Source organism: Heloderma suspectum, chromosome 2 (assembly GCF_057233095.1).
Source record: "Heloderma suspectum isolate Gila_16-S chromosome 2, 16-S_ref, whole genome shotgun sequence".
Lineage (NCBI taxonomy): Eukaryota > Metazoa > Chordata > Lepidosauria > Squamata > Helodermatidae > Heloderma > Heloderma suspectum.
The window spans coordinates 171,276,125-171,296,553 of record NC_139459.1 but is presented as its reverse complement, the minus strand read 5'-3'; the positions used below and the strand labels follow the sequence as shown (position 1 = coordinate 171,296,553).

General features: G+C 46.0%; 1 protein-coding gene across 2 annotated transcripts in view; it reads right to left on the bottom strand.

Moving 5' to 3' along the window:
• PDZD4 (PDZ domain containing 4) overlaps positions 1-20,429 on the bottom strand; it is a 27,190-nt gene extending 6,761 nt beyond the window's left edge. The window contains exons 1-6 of one of the 2 annotated variants that reach the window (XM_084836009.1): positions 19,970-20,429; positions 7,041-7,312; positions 6,241-6,331; positions 4,310-4,408; positions 1,676-1,738; positions 1,480-1,581 (exon numbers count right to left, since the gene is read on the bottom strand). In XM_084836009.1, coding sequence (XP_084692135.1) covers positions 1,480-1,581; positions 1,676-1,738; positions 4,310-4,408; positions 6,241-6,331; positions 7,041-7,312; positions 19,970-20,029 — 687 coding nt within the window. In that variant the 5' untranslated portion in view covers positions 20,030-20,429. The remainder of the gene's footprint in view (positions 1-1,479; positions 1,582-1,675; positions 1,739-4,309; positions 4,409-6,240; positions 6,332-7,040; positions 7,313-19,969) is intronic. The other variant, XM_084836011.1, reaches the window with a different exon arrangement.

Here is a 20,429-nt window from a genome sequence, read left to right as displayed (position 1 = left end):
TTCCTTCTTCTGAAAGCATCCACTTTTGCCTACTGAAGGGGAGCAGGTGCTCCCAGAATAGTCAGAGCACAGCTGCGTTCAAACAGCCAGGTGTTGGGGCTCCTGGGGAGAACAAAGATGGGTCGGTGTAATCCAGAGTAGCCATGAGCAGATCCCCCACACACACACACACATTCTGATCCATTATTGTTCCACTGGTTGACCCTGCTCTGCCTGCCTTCTGGCTTAGCTTGGAGAAATTCTGAAAAATTAACTCTGGAATTGGTGTATGAGCAGTTTCCCAGAGCTTTCTGTTCATCTCTCTCCCCCAGCTCCTGCCTGCAGATTACCAACAAGCAGCAGCACATGGACATTGATCAAACCAGGATTCCTTTTTGCACTGATTTAATCACATGAGTATCTCTTTTATCCTGCGATTTAGGTGCATCAATAAGTGCACTGATTAAATCGGTGCAAAAAGGAATCTTGATTTGAACGCATGAGGATTGCTTTTTGTGCTGTGATTTAAAAAATGCGCATGTGAACTGATGTACATCAGTAACCTGGAAGGGGAAGCAAACTGAAAACTTCATCAAACTGCACACAGTGGAGGCTGGTGTCTCCGATTTCGATTGGGCTGTTGATCCATTCTGGGTTTCAGTCAGAAACAGCCAGAACTCTAAAGGAGCTATCCAAGCTGTTGAACTCTATCCCCCAAATGGGTTCAGCACATGGATGGCTCCTTTAAACTTATGGCTGGTTCTGAGTGAAACCCAGAATGGATTCACACCCCACCACAATCAGAGCCACCAGCCTCCACTGATGTACAGCAGTATGAACTAATTCCAGAACAAAATTTGAAAACAGAAGAACAGTGGGTTGTTAATGCATTGGTGCTGCTCTGGGAACATGGTCAAGTTATTCACAAGCCCAAAATCGGGGCGAGAAATTCAAATGGGCAGAAATTAATCAGCATCTATAAATCAGAGTAAGCATGAATCAGCAGCTCCTGCTCCTCCTCAGGATCAGGCAAGATGATCAGTAAAGAAGCCAGTCTCTGTGGGCCTCTCCATTCACTCTGATTACAATAGGTACTGGTGGAAGGAGGCCTGATCCTTGTTACGGAATGCCCGTAAGGTTCCATAACAAGCAAAGGACTCAAAAGCATATGTTCCGTATATGAAGCAGCTGACGGTTCCTTTCCAAGGGTTTCCAAGGCCTCTATCCAGCATACTATCCACTCTGCTCATCCTCTGATTCCCGGAACAGAGGAAGTCGCCTTATTTCGACTCAGACCACTGGTCCATCTACTCAGTATTGTCTACCTACAGTGTCCGGCAGCAACTCTCAGGGTTTCAGACAGAGTTCTTTCCCAGCCCTACCTGGAGATACCAGGGATTGAACCTGGGACCTTCTGGGTGCAAAGCAGGGGCTCTGCCACTGAGCTACAGCCCCACCCCATTCTCCTTCAGCCACGCGGTGCATCCAAATGCCCCTCACCTCAGTCTCAGGCCTAGCAAGCAGCAGAGAAATGTTTGTCCGCTCCTCTTGGGTGAGAATTGCTACAGCCTCCTCCCGATTTTGCACCTCCATGCCATTAATCTAGAAGTGGAGGCAATAAATTGAAGGGCAAGTTTAACTATTCTTGTTAAAACCCACAATGTCCCCCCACCCACCAGTTCCCCCCAACATTCACCTGGACAATGCGATCTCCTTCCCGGATGCGTCCGTCCTTGGCAGCAATGCTGTTAGGATTGACCTGGTGTAAGAAAAACTTGAGTGAGCTTCTGGAGAGCAACAGCAGTTTCCTACTCCCTGGTTTCTCTGGCTGCTAATTCTGGGGCCTCCAATGTGTTGGCCATGGGCTCCAGTGTGCCCACAGACACCTCTTTTGGCTCCCACTGGGCACCCTGCCCCTCCTGATTTTTAGTTTATTTCTTAAAATATTATTATTATTATTATTATTATTATTATTATTATTATTGGGAGGGTGGCATATATGCTGCAAAGCAAAGTTCTGCCCTCCAGCATCATATTTATTTCAGTTGAAAAAGAGTGAATTGTGTGTTTTGGAGCTCAGACCCCACTTCTGCTTTGTACTTAGGCTCTCGGTCAAGTGACTTTTCTTTTAGTATCACCAGTTTGCCTTCTGGGAAAGGAGTATTTTGTAACTGGCCATGCCCATCATGGCAGCCATTTTATCAGGGGGCAAGCCCCACCCCATGGCAAACATTTTGTGAGAGCATTCATGACACTCTCTCAAAATTCCAAATATGCCCACTGACCCAAAAGGGTTGGGGACCCCTGTTTAACTGTTAGAACTTACTAACCTTGGAGGGACGGGCAGAGAACTCATTAATCCCTGTATTCCAACTCACACCCCATGGATTCTAACTAAGGTGGCCATGTGTTGTATTGTACAGAGGACTGTTCTCTATTTGAAGGGCTGACTGGTCCAAGTCTGGTTTAAAGATAAAGAACCATAAGAAGGGAGAAGCCTTGAAGCTGCCCATCTACAGTTAGCACCTGGACAGCAGATTGAGCAGGCTTCTCAACTCTGGTGAGATATATTGTATTTCTATTTAAATTATAATAACTACTTCTAAATTTGCATCTATACATTTAAATCAACATATGCAACGTTTATGCAGATCAACATCCTCTTTTGTCTTTTTTGGGGGGTGATGCATTTCCTTTGTTTGGCACTGCATGGGTGGCCACCTTAATTTCAACACACAAGACCCAACATGGTTTCCCTACCTGGGTTCAGAATTTGCCTCTGCTCTGCATTCCTATGCCCTGAGGTCTGGAAGAATTATGCATTGGCCTCCTGCACTGCTTGTTGTCTCCTGTGTTTGCACTGCTCACAGCAAGAGATTTGAAACAGTAGGGGAATAGTCCTCTCTTTCTCCTTGAAAAAAAGCCCTCTAGTACCAGCTGGTCTCCAGGGCACGTGTTATGGGAGGGAGACCTGGATTCAAATCCCCATTCAGCCATGAAATTCACTGGTTGACTTTGGGCAAGTCAATCTCTGTTAGCCCAATCACCTTACAGGGTTGTTGTGAGGATAAAATAAAGGGCAGGGGAGAACCATGTATGCTGCCAAACTGTCCACTTGGAGGAAAGGCGGGATAAAAATGTAACAAATAAGTGTCTTGCAATAAGTGGCTTGGAGATGGTAAGTGTCTTGCAAATCCCATGCCTGCTATAAAAATGTATTTGCAGTTGCACAAACAGGTAGAGGACACAATTAGTTCCATAAATTATTTAAAAGCATCTTCCCAGAATACACTGATAGTTTCAGTGACCACTGCAGTTTGCAAACCAGTCCTTCACTGATATCTTCAAGCAGACAAAGCCCTACAGGTTTTGTAGTCTGCCTCTGGTTTTCTGTGCTAATGACTTGTGTCTGTGTTTTTCCCTTCCTCCAACCTTTCCCCCAATAGCTAGAAATTCCACAGCGTTGAGAGCCCCACTGCACCAAAGGTGCTGCTGTGATATTTCAGCATGAAGCACGGTGACGCACGAAGCACAGTTATATTAATTTAAGCTCATATGCTGGCAGTCTAGACCCCAAACAGCTCCTAAGTTATGTTCAAAAGCAATGCTCTTGACTTGAGGCCAAACTAGAGGTGATGCTAACGCAATTAATTTGTGGGGAGCCAGAGCAGCATTGGGGCTGCAAGGGGTTGGGCAGGGAGTTTAATCCTTCTTCACTCCCCTGCTGTGGTCCCAAAGAAAATTCCCCCACATGAAGCTGCACTTTTCATCAGGAGGGAGGGAAGCTTCCATTTCTGTCTGGATCTTGCTCCCTCCAGATCAGGGGTGGGTAATTTGTGGCCCTCCAGATGTTTGGGCCTACAATATGCTGGCTAGGGCTGATGGGAGATGTAGGCAACAAAATGGAGGGCCACAAGTTGCCCACCCCTCCTTCAGTTTCTCCTCTTATGTTCTCCCTCCTCAGCTCAAGAAATTACCTGAAGACTTCCCACTCTCCTAACTTTACTAGCCACTCAGCATTTCCAGCCTACAGTGCCCTTGTCAAATGTCTGGGGACATCCAGCACAATCTTCAGAAGCCCTCTCTGCTTGTTCCCCAAATTGACAAAAGGGCCTCAGGAACATGTGCAAATAGATCTGGTATTGGTAATTCACCCCACTCCCAAAAAGCAAATAGATCTTGCTGCAGCAACAACACAAAACCAGGAGCTCAGTTCCCCGTTTCCTAAAGCTGAATTCCCAACATGCAGCTCTCTCCTTCCCCCCACTTGCCTACCTCGGCCTCCCCAGGCCACACATCACACCCCTCCAAGGGCTGCCCCCTCCCCCACCTCTCCAACGTAGATGCCTACATCGTCCTCGTCATCAGTTCGGTAACAAACCATCAGGCCCAGCTTGTCCCGGTGACTGGATTTGTACAACTCCACCTCCTGTTGGGACACAGAAAGCACCAGACGAAGGTCACACACTGTAGTAATCCATTACCCTCCCTCAGACAAGGTCGGAGCAGAAGGTTTATTTGCACAGAGCTACTAGCATGCCTTTTAACTCTTCATCCAGGTAGAACTTCATGGCTAAAACATCTCCATGGCCTCTCAAGACTGGCCCTGCTTTCCCATCCTTTCCTACATTTGCACTCCAGCAAGTAAAGGCAAATAGCATTCAGATGTTCTGCAGGGGTTAATATTATTTAAATCTATGGCCTCGTTTCCTGCCAAGTAGTGCTCAAAGTGGAATCGCATGAAACCCCCTTAGGATCAATTCACACATGCATGTTCCTCATTTGGTAGTCCACTGATGGCTCATGGCATTCACCATGCTGAATGATGAGCCACCACAGTTTTGTATCATCTTAGGTTCGGCGCTTTCCAGTGGAATCCAGTGAGCCATCAAGCGTTGAGGGGTCAACGTTTGTATATGCATGTATGTATGAACTAGCTCTTCTTCTGTATTTCGATATACTGTTTGCAAATGCTTTATTACAAATGTGACTTCTCCACTTTTTCCTGTCACTCAGTAGATCATATTCAATGAAATAACGTGAGGTTACTACAGAATTTGCCTTAGCATTTCTTTCTAAAGTAGTTGTCATCCTTCTCTCTGTGTTGGACAGAAGCATTCTGGGAAGGACACCCCCACATGGGCAAAATGTTTAGTATGGAGAACAAGTGGGATTTGCAACAAAATGTTAAAGAAGTGCTCCTGTTTAGAGTTCCAGCCAGCCATTCCCTCTAAGCAGAGAATTCAGCTCCCCTCCACCAATGTGTTCCATTTTTCTTTTCCAACTGTTACTCTATATTCTATGGCTACTAAACATGCTCAGACATCATTGGGAAATTTGGGGTGGGTGGGGGAGGGGGGCTTCCCCTTGAATTTGATTTTAAAGCTTTTTTGTACTTCTCCAAACCTTGGGGTGCCAATACCTGCCTCTTTTTCCTCCATGGCCCCTTTGGGTAATGATTCTGGTGGCACTCACCACCTGAGTTTGCTATTAGAAGAAATGATAGACTCCTCTTTAAAAAGAAGTCCATACATCTGCTCTCTTCTCACTCCACATTGTTTCTCAATGAGAACAACAGAGGAGTGAACACACAGTAAGGGGTTGTTAAATGGAAGCAAATGTTCATGCATACATGACCTAGGATAAATAACAAAGAGCCTTGTGACACTTTTTGTTGTTTTTGCTGCAAGAGACTAACATGTCTATTCCTCTAAAAATTCTTACCATGGATAACCTAGGATGTATGGGATAGTGTTCAGTGATGGCAGAAAGCAATGAAAAAGAGGCAGAGCAGCATTGTTGGCGGTGACAGATGCTACCCAAATATTTTTCATAGTGCCACCAGGGTCCTTTTGAGAGAGTGCTGCTGCGGGACATTTTGGCCAGTACTTGCTCTGGATTTTGGGGGCATACTCAGTGGGAACTTGCACATTGAAACTTGTGTTGTACTGCTAGTGACCTACTTGGTTGCTCCTTGCAAGTCAAGAGTAGCAATGCCATTGGGGTGGTGGGCGCTTTGCCAGTTTTGCTGTCCTGGCCAATGCCTGACCTTGCAACTCTGGAGCCAGCCCTGATTTTAGCACCTGAGATCTAATGTGTTGCGTGAAAACACAACATATGTAATAACTGAGCAATGTGCTGCCCTCTAATGGTGCCCAGAATCTATCATCCAACGTGGTTTGGCTCACTCTGCCCAAGGGTAGGGCCAGGCCCTGCTCTCTAATCCACTGGAGCCTGCTTCCAGTTTCGTCACATTCTCACCTCATACTCCAGCTCCTCTGCCCGCTCAGCCTCTGGGGCGCCTCCTTCCATGAATTCCACAGGGTCGTAATATTCATGCCCAATTGAGGGACTGTGAACAAGAGAAGACATACGGATCGGATCGTTAGGTGAAGCATTCCTTTGCCAGAAGAACCTCCTGAGAAGACTCCCAGGGCTCTGTTTTCACATGTGCCAATTCACCACATACAAACTAGATGTAAAAATGTGAACCTGGAACTGAAGCAATGGGGTCTGGACACAGTAAAGCAGGGGCAAGAGGATTTCCTGTTACCAGCCTGTATAATATAGGGAAGTCGAACTCAAGAAGCCAACAGCAACTTGTGAAAACTTCTCAGTCTCCATGCTGAGGAAACAGATTCAAACTTGGCATTTGGAAGCACATAGGGTTTGCAACTGATCAGAAAGGAAGGAAAAGATCTGGCCTTTAACAGCAGCTCAGTGTGCAAGTGAGTTCTGCACTGAGAAAAACATTAACGCCTCCTATGACTTTATATTGAACTGCTATTACAGGCACAGCAACAGTGGCTAGTTGGAAAGTTGGCAAACCTAAGAGGACAGGATAGTAGGAAGGGGTTGTGGCAGCCTCCCCCAACCTGGTGCCTTCTAGATGTTGTACTAGAACTCCCAGCATTCCTACCTGTTGGCCATGCTGGCTGGGGCGGATGAGAGCTGAAGTCTAAAACATCTAGAGGGCACCAGGTTGGGGAAGGCTGGGTGAGAATTAAAGGGCATGAAAAGTGAAGGCAATGGGAGACGGTTTTCCTGAAGGGAACACTCACAGTTCAGGCAGCCCATACGGTTCCAGTGTTACAGCTGGCGGGCTTGGTGGCCGCATCCTGCCTAGCCCCAATAGGTGTTCAAAGGTGATGTCCGTCTGAGTTCCACTGTCCACCAGTGTTGTGGGGTCCCCTTGGGGGGCGGGTCCTTCACCACCACCACCCCGGCTGCGGGGACTGCGCCGCAGCACCTGGATGACCAGAGGCTCCTTAGAGCACCGCAGGGCTTCAAGGGTCTGCTCCTGTGAGAGACGGGACAGTTCCCGACCATTCACCTATGGGGGCAGGGGTGGAGGTGATGGGAAGAGAGAGAGAGGGTACCCTGTAATTCCAAATTCCCATACTTCCCCAAGTCTTGCTTCCTTGCTTTTTCTTCCAGCATTTTGTTTTGTGTGAAACATCCAGTGATCAAAAAGCAATGCACCTTGACATATGCACCTTGTGTGTGTGTGTGGGTGCCATTTGCTGTTAAGAACATAGCCATGCTGGATCAGACCAAGGGCCTGTCTAGTCCAGCATTCTGTTCACACAGTGGTCAAGCAGATGCCTTCGGGAAACCCACAGGCAAGACATGAGTGCAATAGCACTTCCCCGCCCATGTTCCCCAGCAACAGGTACTGTAAGGCCTCTGATACTGGAGGTAGCACATAGCCATCAGGACTAGTAGCCATTAATAGCTTTCTCCTCCATTAATTTGTCTAACCCCGTTTTACAGCCATCTAAATTGATGGCCATCACTACACTCTGTGGTAGCAAATTCCATAGTTTAACTATGTACCACATTACAAAGAAATACTTCTTTTCTCAGTCCCTGTTCTGCCTCAGGCAGAAAAATGTCTTGGACTGGCCCTGACTTCAGCACCGCAAACAACCCTTACTAAGGGTTAAGGCCTCCGAGTCACACTCTGCCCCATCTCGGCAACATTTGCTTGCAACTGGTAGTTATGGGACAACAGTAGCCCCATTCTCCCAGTCCTGTAGCCTTCCATCCATGCAATTTCGATGCTCCTTGCACCCAGACGAGTAGCCAGTCCAGGGCAACAGGCAAACAGGCCTCCCTTCTCCCAGCTGACAGTAGCACTGGCACATTTTAACATGACAAATTACAGAAGGTCCAGCCATTCACTGCTTCAGTTGGGCAAAACAAGTAGGATGCCAAGGAGCTTACTGCAAACACACTGCCATAAAGAGATTATAATAAAAGTGTTTTAATTACTTTAATTATCAAGATAAAAGATAAATGCCTCATGGTCTTTATGGCCCCTTATTATCCTACAATGCAATTTCAATTTTCAAACTGGTATTACAAGAGATCCTGGAAAAAACAAATCCTGCAGTTTGGGAGTCTCTTCCACAATTACCCCCCCTTTTTTTTGTTCAAATTTGGGGTTGCGCTATTTTGGGTTGAACCAAGATACATTTACCTGTCTCTCAATCCTGCAACAAATACCATTTAGCTGATGGCAATATAGAATGGACTAGCATCAACAAAAGACATATAAATTAATTTAATAATAGATTAATTCAATACATAAATGAGGCGAATACATCACCTGTGATCTGTCATTCATGTGAAATGTACTCTTGTTGTTCTTTGGGATTTTGTTTCCTATGCAAATCATCAGTGAAGACAAAAATATGGACCAACTCCATATTAGGAGTTTCTACTTATTCTGGACAGAAAATGGCTGCTATGGTGGGCATGGCTGGTAAACAAAACACCTGCTTCCCAGAAGGCAAACTGGTGAGACTAAAGAAAAGTAACTTACCCAGGAACCTAAATACAAGAGTGAAGTGGAGTCTGAATTAATTAACAAAAGCAGTATTTTGAACCCACATTTTTCTGCTCCAAAACCCATTTCTCAGAAGGAAAACTGACGAGGGTCAGAGACAAGTTACTTGGCCAAGAAATGGAGTACAAAGCACAGGTGGGGTCTGAGCCTCAAATGCCAAATCACATAGTTGCCCCCTCAAAGCACAACAAAATACCCATTTCACAGAAAGCAAACTGGGGACGATCAGAGACACAAAACACACACACAGGCAAAACACCCAACCATATCCCCCCCCCCCAGGAAACACACCCACACAATCATACACAAACCACACACAAAACTCAGACCAAATAGTACCACCCCACACCAAAACAACCACGCCCAACAAGTCATGCACATAACACACACAGAGCACAGACAAAGCAACCCTCACTCTCCACCTCCTCTAGCCCCCCACCTCCACAATGCTCCTTATCACCCCCTCTAGCCGCCCAGGACACTCCCTACTCCCCCCCCCCAGTTTACCTTTTTCTTTTTTCTGGGTGGCTGTGCATGGTGGGCTGTGGCCACCCACCACTTTTCTTTTTAAAGAACGCTTCTGGGACCTGTGTGGGACCCAGAGGCATTCTTGGAGATAAAGATGGTGCTTGAGACCAGCACTTGGCAGCATGCCCGCCTCCCAGTTAAAAAAAGAAATCTTTTAAGAAAATCAAATAAAAATCAGTTGAGGCAGGGGGCCTGGCAGACGTGTCCATGGGCACATTGGTGCCCACAGGCACCATTTCCCCGGATCCAGTGGGTTGGATCCAATGCCGGTCATTCTCTATTGGAATGGAGACCCTGTTTGTACGACACAACAGCCTACCATGGGGCAATTCACCCACAGGGGCTGTTGTGCTGGATGCCTGTGGGTGCCAGTTTGGCATGGCCATGTCTAATCCTCAAACAACCCCTGCCACGTGCATTTGCACAACATGACAAGCCATGGCAACCTGGGCGCCTGCAGGTAAATTAAGCCAACCAGTGCTAGTGAACTCATGGCTGAGTGGCACACAGCAGCAGGATCACTGAGGTAAAAAAAAAAAAAGCGGGAAAACTGTGCCACCACATTTGACTCAAGCCCTAGTTGCAGCCAAGCACCAAAGAGCAGGCCAGCTAGACAAGATCTGCCTCACTGTTTGGCCCTAAACAACTGGTATTCAGACGTATACAACCTTTGAGAACACGGAGCTTCTTTTTAGCAGTCATGGCCAATAGCCCTTGATAGAATTATCCTCCATGAACCTGTCTAGTTGTCATTAGAGCCATCTGGGGCCTGGACTATACATACAAGGTAGTAGAAAGGAGGCAGCGAAAGCCTGAGGTGGGAGAATGATTTCCACACATTTAAACTGTCGGCAGGAGGCAGAGAGTGGGGTGGGCTACAATGTTTCTAGCATAAGAGAAAAACCAGTTCTAGGGTATCATCATCATGTTTGGGGGTTTATTTTGATTTTCAACATAGGTGGGATATTTTTTAAAAGACACTTACCGCCACCCCAGTCTGAAATGATACAGTCCACACTAGGGGTAGGCAACCTTTTGGGCCCTCAGGTTCATTTGAAAATTTGAGAAATTGTCCAGAGCACAACCATAAAATGGTTGCCTTGGGTGGGTATGGCTAGTCACAAAGGACGAGTAACCTGCCCAGAGGCATTCATGAGAAATTAAGATGACAGCAACTAGAGGCTTCCACTTTGCTTTGAAGTGATCCCAGATACCACTAAGGAAAGATAAAAATATTTTTAAAGTAAAAATTGGGAGCGGAAGGGTGTCTTGGTGAGCACCAAGGACGGCATCTGGGGGCACACCGGTGCCCATGGGCACCATGTTGTCTACCCCTGGTCCACACTATAATCTCAGGATTTGATCACTTTATTGGGCTGCATGTGCAGACCAGGCCTAAGCCAGTGGCCTTCACCACATCTTGTGGTGATAAATTCCAGAAGTTAATTATATGTCGTGTGAAGAGGTGCTTCTTTTTGTCTGTCCTGGATCCCCTGTCCATCAATGTCATTGGGTAATCCCCAAATTCTAGTATTATGAGAGAGGGAGAAAAATTATCTCTCCATTTTCTCCACAATATGCATAATTTCTGACACCTCTATCACATCTTTGCTTAGCAGTTCTTTTCCTAAACTGAGAAAGCCCCAGTTGTTGTTCCAGTCCATCATTCCGGTTGCCTTACATTTCTCCACTGTCTTGAGTCATTGCCTGGCTGCACAACCTGTGACTCACAAAGCGCAGCCCACTTAGCCAGGCATAGGGGTCCACCAGTGGCTCAGTAAATATACTGGTTTTTCTATCTGGGACTGCAAAAGGGTGTGTGTGGGAAATACCTGGAAGACCACATTATATGGCTGGTGCCTTAAAGGAACATAGGAATTTGGCTTGATGCCTCACTGGAAGACAGGAAGCTGCCTTATACTGAGTCTGACCATTGGCCCATCTCAGTATTGTCTACACTGCCTGGCTGCGGCTCTCCAGAGTTTCAGACAGGAGTCTTTCCCAGCCCTACTCAGAGATGCTGGATGTTGAACCTGCATACATTCTGTATGCAGAGCAAGTGCTGTACCACAGAGTTGCGGCCCTTCCCAAGTTGTGCAGGCCAGCTTTATAATGTTGTGATGTCTATCCAACAGAGACAATAACCCTGTCCTTGTTTACATTCGTGGCTTCAAACCGTATTCCAAGGATCCCTGGGATTCACGGGAAGCTTATCCAGGATGCCAGAGAAGATCAGGGCCCGGATTCAGGGTCTCCCTTCCACAAGAGGGAGGGACCATCTGCAAGAGGAAGGGCTCTGTTCGTGGAAGGTCCCTCCACCCAATTTTTGGGGATCCTCCCTCCCCCCACACCACAGCTCACCCCATTCAGCAGTATCTCCTGACTCTTTGTGTAGCATTTTAAGGGGGCTGGATGAGGCTGCTGTGGAGAGGAGGCAGGGAAATCCAGTTCCGCTAGTGCAGTTGATCCAGCCTAAATCTGGATTCAATCCCAGAAATATTTATTTATTTATTTATTTATTTATTTATTTATTCATTTCATTTCATTTCATTTCTATATTGCCCAATAGCTCAAGCTCTCTGGGCGGTTCACAAAAATTAAATCCAAACAACACACAATAAAACAATTTAAAATATACAGAACATTAAAACCACAATATAACAATACAACCACAATAAAACCTAGCAGCAGTGCAGGAGTTTAAAATACAGATTTAAAACAGCAAAGATAAAAATTTAGAAAGCTAAAATGCTAAAATGCCTGGGAAAATAAAAAGGTCTTCACCTGGTGCCGAAAGGAATACAATGTAGGCGTCAGGCGAACCTCACTAGGGAGCTCATTCCAGAGCCGGGGTGCCACAACAGAAAAAGCCCTCCTCCTAGTCGACAAGAATCCCTGAAAGCCAGCTTGCTTTCTACCAACCTTTCCCTGCAATATGCTGCTGTAAGGGAGAGTTGGGTGTGTGCTCCAAGGCAAACTCTTGATTCTGATGGGGAGTAGCAGGAAGCCCCAACAGGCCTGTGTGGTGCCCTGTACAAACTGAGTGTGTACATCCAACCGGGGGTGGGGGGGCAACCTGTGGGCTTGTTGGACTCCAATTTCCACCACCCAGACCATTGGCCATGCTAGCTGGCGATGATGGGAGCTGGAGGCAAACAACATCTGGAGGGCCACAAGTTCCCACTCTTGAGATCATCCAGAATCCTTTGCAATGTTTGGGTTTTACATGATAGATGAATTGGCATGGACAGGGCTCTTTGACTGGTTTACATGATCATTTTATCTCAGGATGAAAGAGAGATGAGTCAATGGGTCCTGATCTTGTCAGAGGTTGCTGACCTATCATCTCACTTCAAATTCTGATGGGCCCCATGAGCACGTAAGCAAATCTAGCGCCTGTGGTAAGTTCAGGGGACGTTGCCACAGAATAACTGATAATGCAGAAAAAGTCATTACAGCAGCAGAGTTAGAATGAGGTAAGGGGCTTGTTTACACATTCAAGAATTGCATCAGAGGTTGTCACAGGGTTGTTATTATCCTCTGAGGCAGTAATCTCCATTCACCTACAGACAAAGAATGCCAGGGTGCTTTTTGGACTTGCATCCCTGCTATTTTGGATCGTTCGTAGTTGAATTGTGCCTTCACTGCTGAAAATTCTATCCATTGGTTGTATTATCACTGAAGAATGAGAGTCCAGACCCCTTGATTTTATCAGTGGTTCTATCCTCATCTTTAATCTCACTTCAGTTTGTTGATTCACAAAAGCAAATTAGAGGTAGGAGTGAATAAAAAGTTGCTATTCCAGGATAACTGATCATGTAGCCCAAGTACTGTAGCTCCCAAATAATTGTGGCATTAACAGGAGAAATTCCAAGGGCGGACATATTTGATCAACTATACTTATAGATACTATGCTTGTTACCAACTTTCCCCCCCTAATAGGGCAGGGGTGGGGGTGGGGGGAAGCTCCTGGGCCTTTAATAGTAGCAAGACAGGAGGGTGTTCAGTATGAGCACTAAGCAGCATTTTCCGTCACTGTTGTATAAAGTCTAGGAAATGTTCCACCTGCTGAATTTTTGTCTGTCATATAATCAAAGGCACAAGAAAATGCTAGGGGAAAAAATGGCCAGCCCTACTAGCGTCAATCCCCTTGGCTCATGTAAATGCCACAAACATGCTTTGATACTCCTGTGAACCAATTCATAAAGATCATGTAATATTCCTTTCCCCTGCATTCAATCACTTATTTCATCCCTATTTTATTTTTCCCCTTTTGCAGATGGTAACCTGGTGGTCAGATGGTGGGGTAGAGAGAGAAAAAGCCACTCAGGTTGTTAATGGAGTAGGTAACATCTGAAATGGCCTTCAAAGTCTCTACTACATCAGAATCCAAATCTTGGCAGCTTCCCTGTACACTGTAATGCAGCCCATTTTGTTTCGCAGAAGGCCCATGATGACACACCCATTCCTGTTTCAGTACACTCTCTCACACACATGTAACTCAACACACTTCACAGTTATTGTGGGAACCTGTACAGCAACCACTTCATTATGCGTCATGGGTTGACGCACCTATGGGTGCGTGATTGTGCAATACACCCTCATACAATGTGCAGAGTGATTCTATGAATTGCGTTGCCTTTTGCTGAGCCGCCTTGTGTGCGTCTCTCTCTTTCTCCATCACTGCAGCTGCAGTTACCATGGAAACTAGAGTGATTGATACAGGCATCTGCAGCTGGGGAAAAGGAAAATATGGGAAAGAGGATCAAAAGCATACCAAATCTCCTCCCCACTCCCTTTCCTCAAAGTCCAGAAATCAGGGGTATCATTCATTCCCATTTCCTTTTCCATTTTGAACTATGAAAGATGTGTGTGTGAGGGGGGAGGAATAGTAGATTGGCTGCCTGTTTGAATTAAGGAGAAATTCACTAGGGGAAAATCCCCCAGAGCTGGGGTGGGAGAGCTGTGGATTGGAATAGAAAATACTGAGAGAGTGGGAGGGTGGAGTGATGATGGGGTATCGGAACAGCTAGAGGGTGGAGAAACAAGGCTGCATTTCTAAAAGCTGGAAGGAAGACCCTAGACTGGTGGTTTGGGGAGGGGCTGTGGGTGGGAATGAGGAGGATGTTCTGTGCCTTGAGAAGGCCCTGAAGGAATTTATAACAAATGCTAATCACATTCCTGCAGGCAGGTCTAGAATGAGATCCAGCCTCAGGCCTTCAGCGGATGGTTCCCCACAGCTTTCTTTTGTGCGTTTCTTTTCTTTTTGTCTTTCCCCAACTGCCTCTCCCAGCCATTCTCCACGCTCCGGCCCCCCTCCAGATCCCTACTCTACAAGCCTCTGGAGATCCTTTTCTCATATATGATTCCACCCAGTGGGGACCAAAGCCCCCCCGCCACCAGTTTTTGTAAGGATCTTTGGCCAGGAACTGGCGTTCAAATGTGAAGCACAGTCCCACTGAAGCAGAGAGGAAGGCAAGTGGGGTGTTGGTGCAGCAGAGGCATTTATTTGTGGGTTAACTGTGCTTGTGTGTGCTGTGTAGTGATGTAGCCCTGTGTGGTCTATAAAGGATTTATAATGTTGTTGTCTGGGCATGTAGTGCGTGTGCGCAGAAAGTGTTTGCAATGTTGTGTCAGTTTATGGCATTATCTGCAAATTATGTCGTGTGAGCTGTGTGTGTGTGTGTGTGTGTGTGTATACAGGAGCGTTTATCCAACATTAGAAGTAACAGAACTATGCCTTTTAGGAAGTGTGTGTGTGTGTGAGAGAGAGACAGAGAGAGAGAGAGTGAAAAAAGGAGCTATGCCATATTTTGTCCATTTGTCTTTGTGTCCAGCATTGATTGTGTGTGTAACCATTCATATTTGAACAGTGTATATATTTGCGTAGCCAGATTTGTATCTGACTTGGTTTGTGTATGCTTTTACAAGAGTGCTTGGTCTTTTGGTGTGAGCTATGCATCCAGCTGAATTTTCTCAGAGAACCAATGCCAACAGACACTTTCTCCATCACATCTCTTTTGCTACGACTTTGGAGAGCTATTCTGTAACATCCTCAATCAAACAGTAAATACTGTGCTCAGGTCATTACACTGTAAGCCACAAGTACCAAAATAGATTTTTTCCTTGGAAAATAAACCACCAGCCACCTATTTGCAAACATGCCTTTAAAGGAGACAGGTATCTTTCATACCAGAAGTACTTAAAATTTGTCCTAGTGAGCCTCCTGAAGTCAAGGGGCAAGGAGCATGTGTGTGTGTGTGTGCGCGCGCGTGGGGATTTGTTTGAGCCTTCAGGCCAAAGGTCCATGAAGTCCAACATTCTGTCTCAAACTGCAGTCAGGCCCCTACAGCTCTGGAAAACTCACAAGTACAGCAGGAGGGCTACAGCCCTTACCTGTCTCTGTCTCCAATTTCTTTATTCAGAAATATTTTGACTCTAAATAGCCATTTCCTAGACCTCTCCTCCATGAAGTTGTCTAACCTTAAAAAAAAATCCCATCAAAGCTAGCGGCATCTTGTGGCAGTGAATAACTCAGTTGGTAAAACTCACACATCCTGGATCTGAGAGCAAAAAGTGTGAGAAGATCATCTTGTTCCTGGGTGCTTTAAATAAACGGGAGGAAGGTACCACGAGGCAAAAAGCCAGTGGATAAAAGGGGGCTGCCCCACTGGCCACTAGTTAGCCACCATCAACTATCAAGAAATGTAGATGCACAGACCCCGCCCCCCCACTGCTCATGTGCGGTCTGACTACGGTAGATTATCCTGATTGGAGGAAGCCTAGAGAATATCAGAATTCCATTTCTTCATCAACACTGGAAAATGAGAAGCCTGTTCATACGTTTGTTGATTTTTCATCACTCAATTACTCAATGCTTGATGACTCATGGCTGAATGTATGAACTGACTCCATCAAAACAGCAGTGTGTGCAAGGTGGTATGAAAGCTTTATCTGTGGCACTTGATCTGTGATTGCTCTGTCATACATGCTGCAGTCATCAGGTGATGAACATGCAAGGGTGAGTTGACCCAGGGAAAAACTTGCACACCTCCCTTAGCAACTAGGTGCCTATACCTCTTACACTTTGCGAACAAATGACCTATGAACTTCTCAGGAACAATTTGCAACCCTGGGACTCCAAAATAAGAAGCTTGCTGTCAGAACCCCATGTGGCTAAGAGTTTTGGATATGAACCACATGTGAATCTTTGCTGTGAGCAACACTCACTATCCCACAACCTCTATCATCTGTACAAGAACAGTCACTTCCCTTGCAAGGCAGAGATAAAGACTATAAAGCATTCTGTGTGATTCAAAAAGCAATGTATAAAATAATAAATGTCGGTCTAGTCACACGTTTCTAAAAGACAGTAGCAAAAACTGGCAAATGCCGCTTGAAACGATAAATTGTTCCTAACAGTAAGAATTTTCGGAGTGAAGATCTTGGATATATCCTTTAACTTGCTAATTGGTGATATCTGGATGTTTCTTAATGTGTATGTGATAAATAACATGGCTGTGAGAAACTGTGCCATTAACTATGACATCTGCTCCTATAGGCAAAGTGTACCCATTAAAATCATAATGTGTGAAGGAGCCCTTAAGCTCAGACCCTTATTAATTCACAATGTAATGCTAATATTTTATTTCAGGACTTATTACTTGGGTCTTTATGAAACTTGTTATTTGTTTTCTCCTGTCATCCACATATGTCACAGTCAGGAGTAAAGATGTCTTCTTCAACTTTCTATAATTTGCTTGTTTAATGAAGTAGAAATTTGTCCAGTCAGCACATTTCTACTTTTGTGCCTTGGTTTCCCATGCTCTGGATTCAATACCTTTAAAAACCTCTAGTAAATGAAGCCAAGTCGATTGGTACTCAAAGAAATTTCAACTTGAATTAAGGTTTTACTTGTTGATTTTAGCATTTTTATTTACTTTTCATCTCTCTGAGAACATTTTTGTTATAGAGTGACTCATAAACATAAGAAAGAAACAAAGACAATATGAATCACCAGAGGTTTAATGTAAACATTTGTGATGGCACAAATTTTAACCTGGAGCTTCATGTCCAAAAATGAATCTTTGAATACTACTGATTAATTTTAATAATTATGCTTAAAGCTTAGCTTGGAAAAATAGAAATGTATACAATCAAATAAACCCCCAAACCACTGAAACAGAATAGAATTGTGTGTGTGTGTGTGTGTGTCTGTGTATAAAAGCATGTGTGTATAAAAGCATAGTGCCCATAGTCACTTCCTTGTGGTACCAAGAGATGGGATGGGACAATGCAAAGGAGAATAACAAGGGCAGGCTTAGTTCTTCAGACCTACCCCTCTACCTGTTGGAAAATCAAGGCATTTGAAGCTACATGGGGAGGTAAACTGAGACTGCAGCAAGATCCCCATTGCTTATCTCACCTGATAACCCACAGGACTTCCCTGTTCTCTCATCCACCTCCCATAGTGATAGACACTTTTGTTAGAAAGAGACGATGATAGAAAGGACCTGCAGGTTTGAGTCTGATAATAGGTACATTTTAGAACTACAAGCTTAGTAACAGCCTAATAGACAGCCTCTCCTCTTATAATAAGAGAACATCAGCCAATCCGTTCTGCTTTATTGGAAGGAAATCTGGCTCCTGCTACTAGCAACTGGAATGAAACTACAAAAGAAACTTCCAAGGCAGCCCTAAATACAAAGACTGGCAGGGCAGAAAGGGGGCAGATCTTTGACATGGCACAAAAGAATAGGAAACTTTGAAGGCCAACTCGGTTAAAGCAGCTACCTCCAATTCATGGTCAAAACAAGATCCTCTTTGCTATATCATTGGTTGCAATGTTCAAGCAACAGCCAAAAGGATATATATGTGTTGATAGAATAGTCATATGCAGATACCATTGATTTTGCATATATATATATATATATATATATATACACACACACACACACACACGCACACGCACACGCACACACACACATATACAAAAATAGGTTTGGGGAGTGTCTTATGTGTATGAAGATATAATGAGCATATACACAGAGAAATAATCCATGAATTTGGAGACAATTCTCACTTCACATAGCAGGCTTATTTGCCACTTCTGTGTTGCACATCTCTGATTTAAAAATGAAAAGAAAAGAGGCTGCCCCCATACTGCACAAGCAAGACTCTGTAAGGCTACACAAACACATGTGTCTAAATAGCCCATGTAATGTACACACTAGCATTTATACTGGTGCCAACAGACAATCACACAGCCACATAAGCACCTCTGGATGCCTACAGATATCTATAATATATAATATTGCACATTTGAACCATAAAACACATAGAGATGCATACTCTCTGTACACCCCTCTGAGAAAACACTGCAAAACTCACAGAGTTTTCCTACATTATGTACACTATGCAAAGACATTTGGTATAACTAACCATCCCACCCAAAGCCCTTCTATCTTTGCTTCAGTCCCTATGCCTCAAGCCAACAGGTTTTGCCCAATGGGTGTGCGGGTGGAAAGGTGCCTTTGTACCTGTACTTGTTATCTAGGATGGTGAATGGGATGGAAAGAGATCTGAATGGATAAAATACATAAATGAATAGAGAGCAGAGAGAGAGAAGAATGAATGAGTGAGTGAGTGAATGAATGAATGAATGAATACTGAGCTGATGGAGATGTAGACAAAAAGAGAGGGTGGGGGAAACAAGCGTTAGAAAATAGATACCTGAAGAGGCAGAAAAAGAGGTGGATGCAGAAACATACAATGACTGAGGAACTGAGAGAGTGAGCGAGGATGAATAGGTGGGAAGGGGTGAATGAATACCTGCCTAATATGAGTCAGTCCCCTCTCCGACCTATCCCGCTGCCTTGCTTCCACTTGGCTGCTCAGTGCCATCCCTCCCAATTTCTCTCTTTTTTTCTTTTCAAATGCCCCCTCCCCATCATTTCAGGCACTATGTGCTATGGGGAAAAGAGGGGGAAACTAGTTGCTAGGCAACCTCCCCTCATCCGGTACCTGCTCCCCTCCCCCACTGCAGCATCACCCCCCCCCCACACACACACACCATAGAATCCCCTCCCCAACTTCCACACCTCTCCCCCCCCCCCGGGAAAAACTGGGATTCCTGTTCTGGCGCACCCCAGCTTCCAAGAATTCCAGATGACCTCTTCTCTCCTCAGTATCCCCCTCCCCGATCTTCCACTCCTTCTCCTTCCTTGCACCCGAAGGACTCTTTCTCACGTCCCAAAAAGCCACTCCATAGCCACCCACCCCACTAGGAACCCCTGGAAACTCTCTTTAGCCTTTCCTCGCCTTCCTTGTCCCCAGACGACCCCATCGCCCCCTTTTACCACATGCTCCCCTTTTTATTCTCAAAACTCCCTTACATACATATACAATCCCTTCCACGCCACCCCAACCAACCCCTTTTAACCCTATAAATCCTTCCCCTATGTCACCCCAACCCGTCCCCGCTAACCCATCCTATGCATGCCTTCCCTGCCCCCTACCACCCCTTCCCCTTAGCCCTGCAACAGAATCCCCCTCCCCACATTGTGTCTGTTCCCACCACCACCCTCCCCCCGCCCCCCGCCCCCCCCTTACCTGCAGCATGACCCTATATTGTTCTTCGGGTTTCTCCACCACACACATGTTACATCCCATGGCGACGCCGCTCGAGGGGTGGGACCGAGGGGGGGCCGCAATTTGGGAGAGGGGTCAACTCATTGGGATCCTACAGGTGGGGGGGCGGGTCGCTCACCCTCCCGGCCCCCCCACCCTGGCATAGCCCTGGGCAGGGAGGGTGGAGGTGCCCTCCGATCGCTGCCCCCATTCAACCCCCTGGGGGCATGGCGGCGGGGCAAGAAGGAAACGCGGACCTGCGGGAGGGGGCGCGACAGCAGGAGGCCAGGAGACGCGCCCCCCGCTCCGTCGGCGGTCAGCGCGGGCGCCCCCGGAGGAGAAGACGGGGACGGGGCGGGCGCCTGTCGCTGCCGCGGAGAAATGCACACTCGTCTGCCGTCTGGTCTGGCTCACTCCCTCTCTCCGCTCGCCAGAGGGAGGC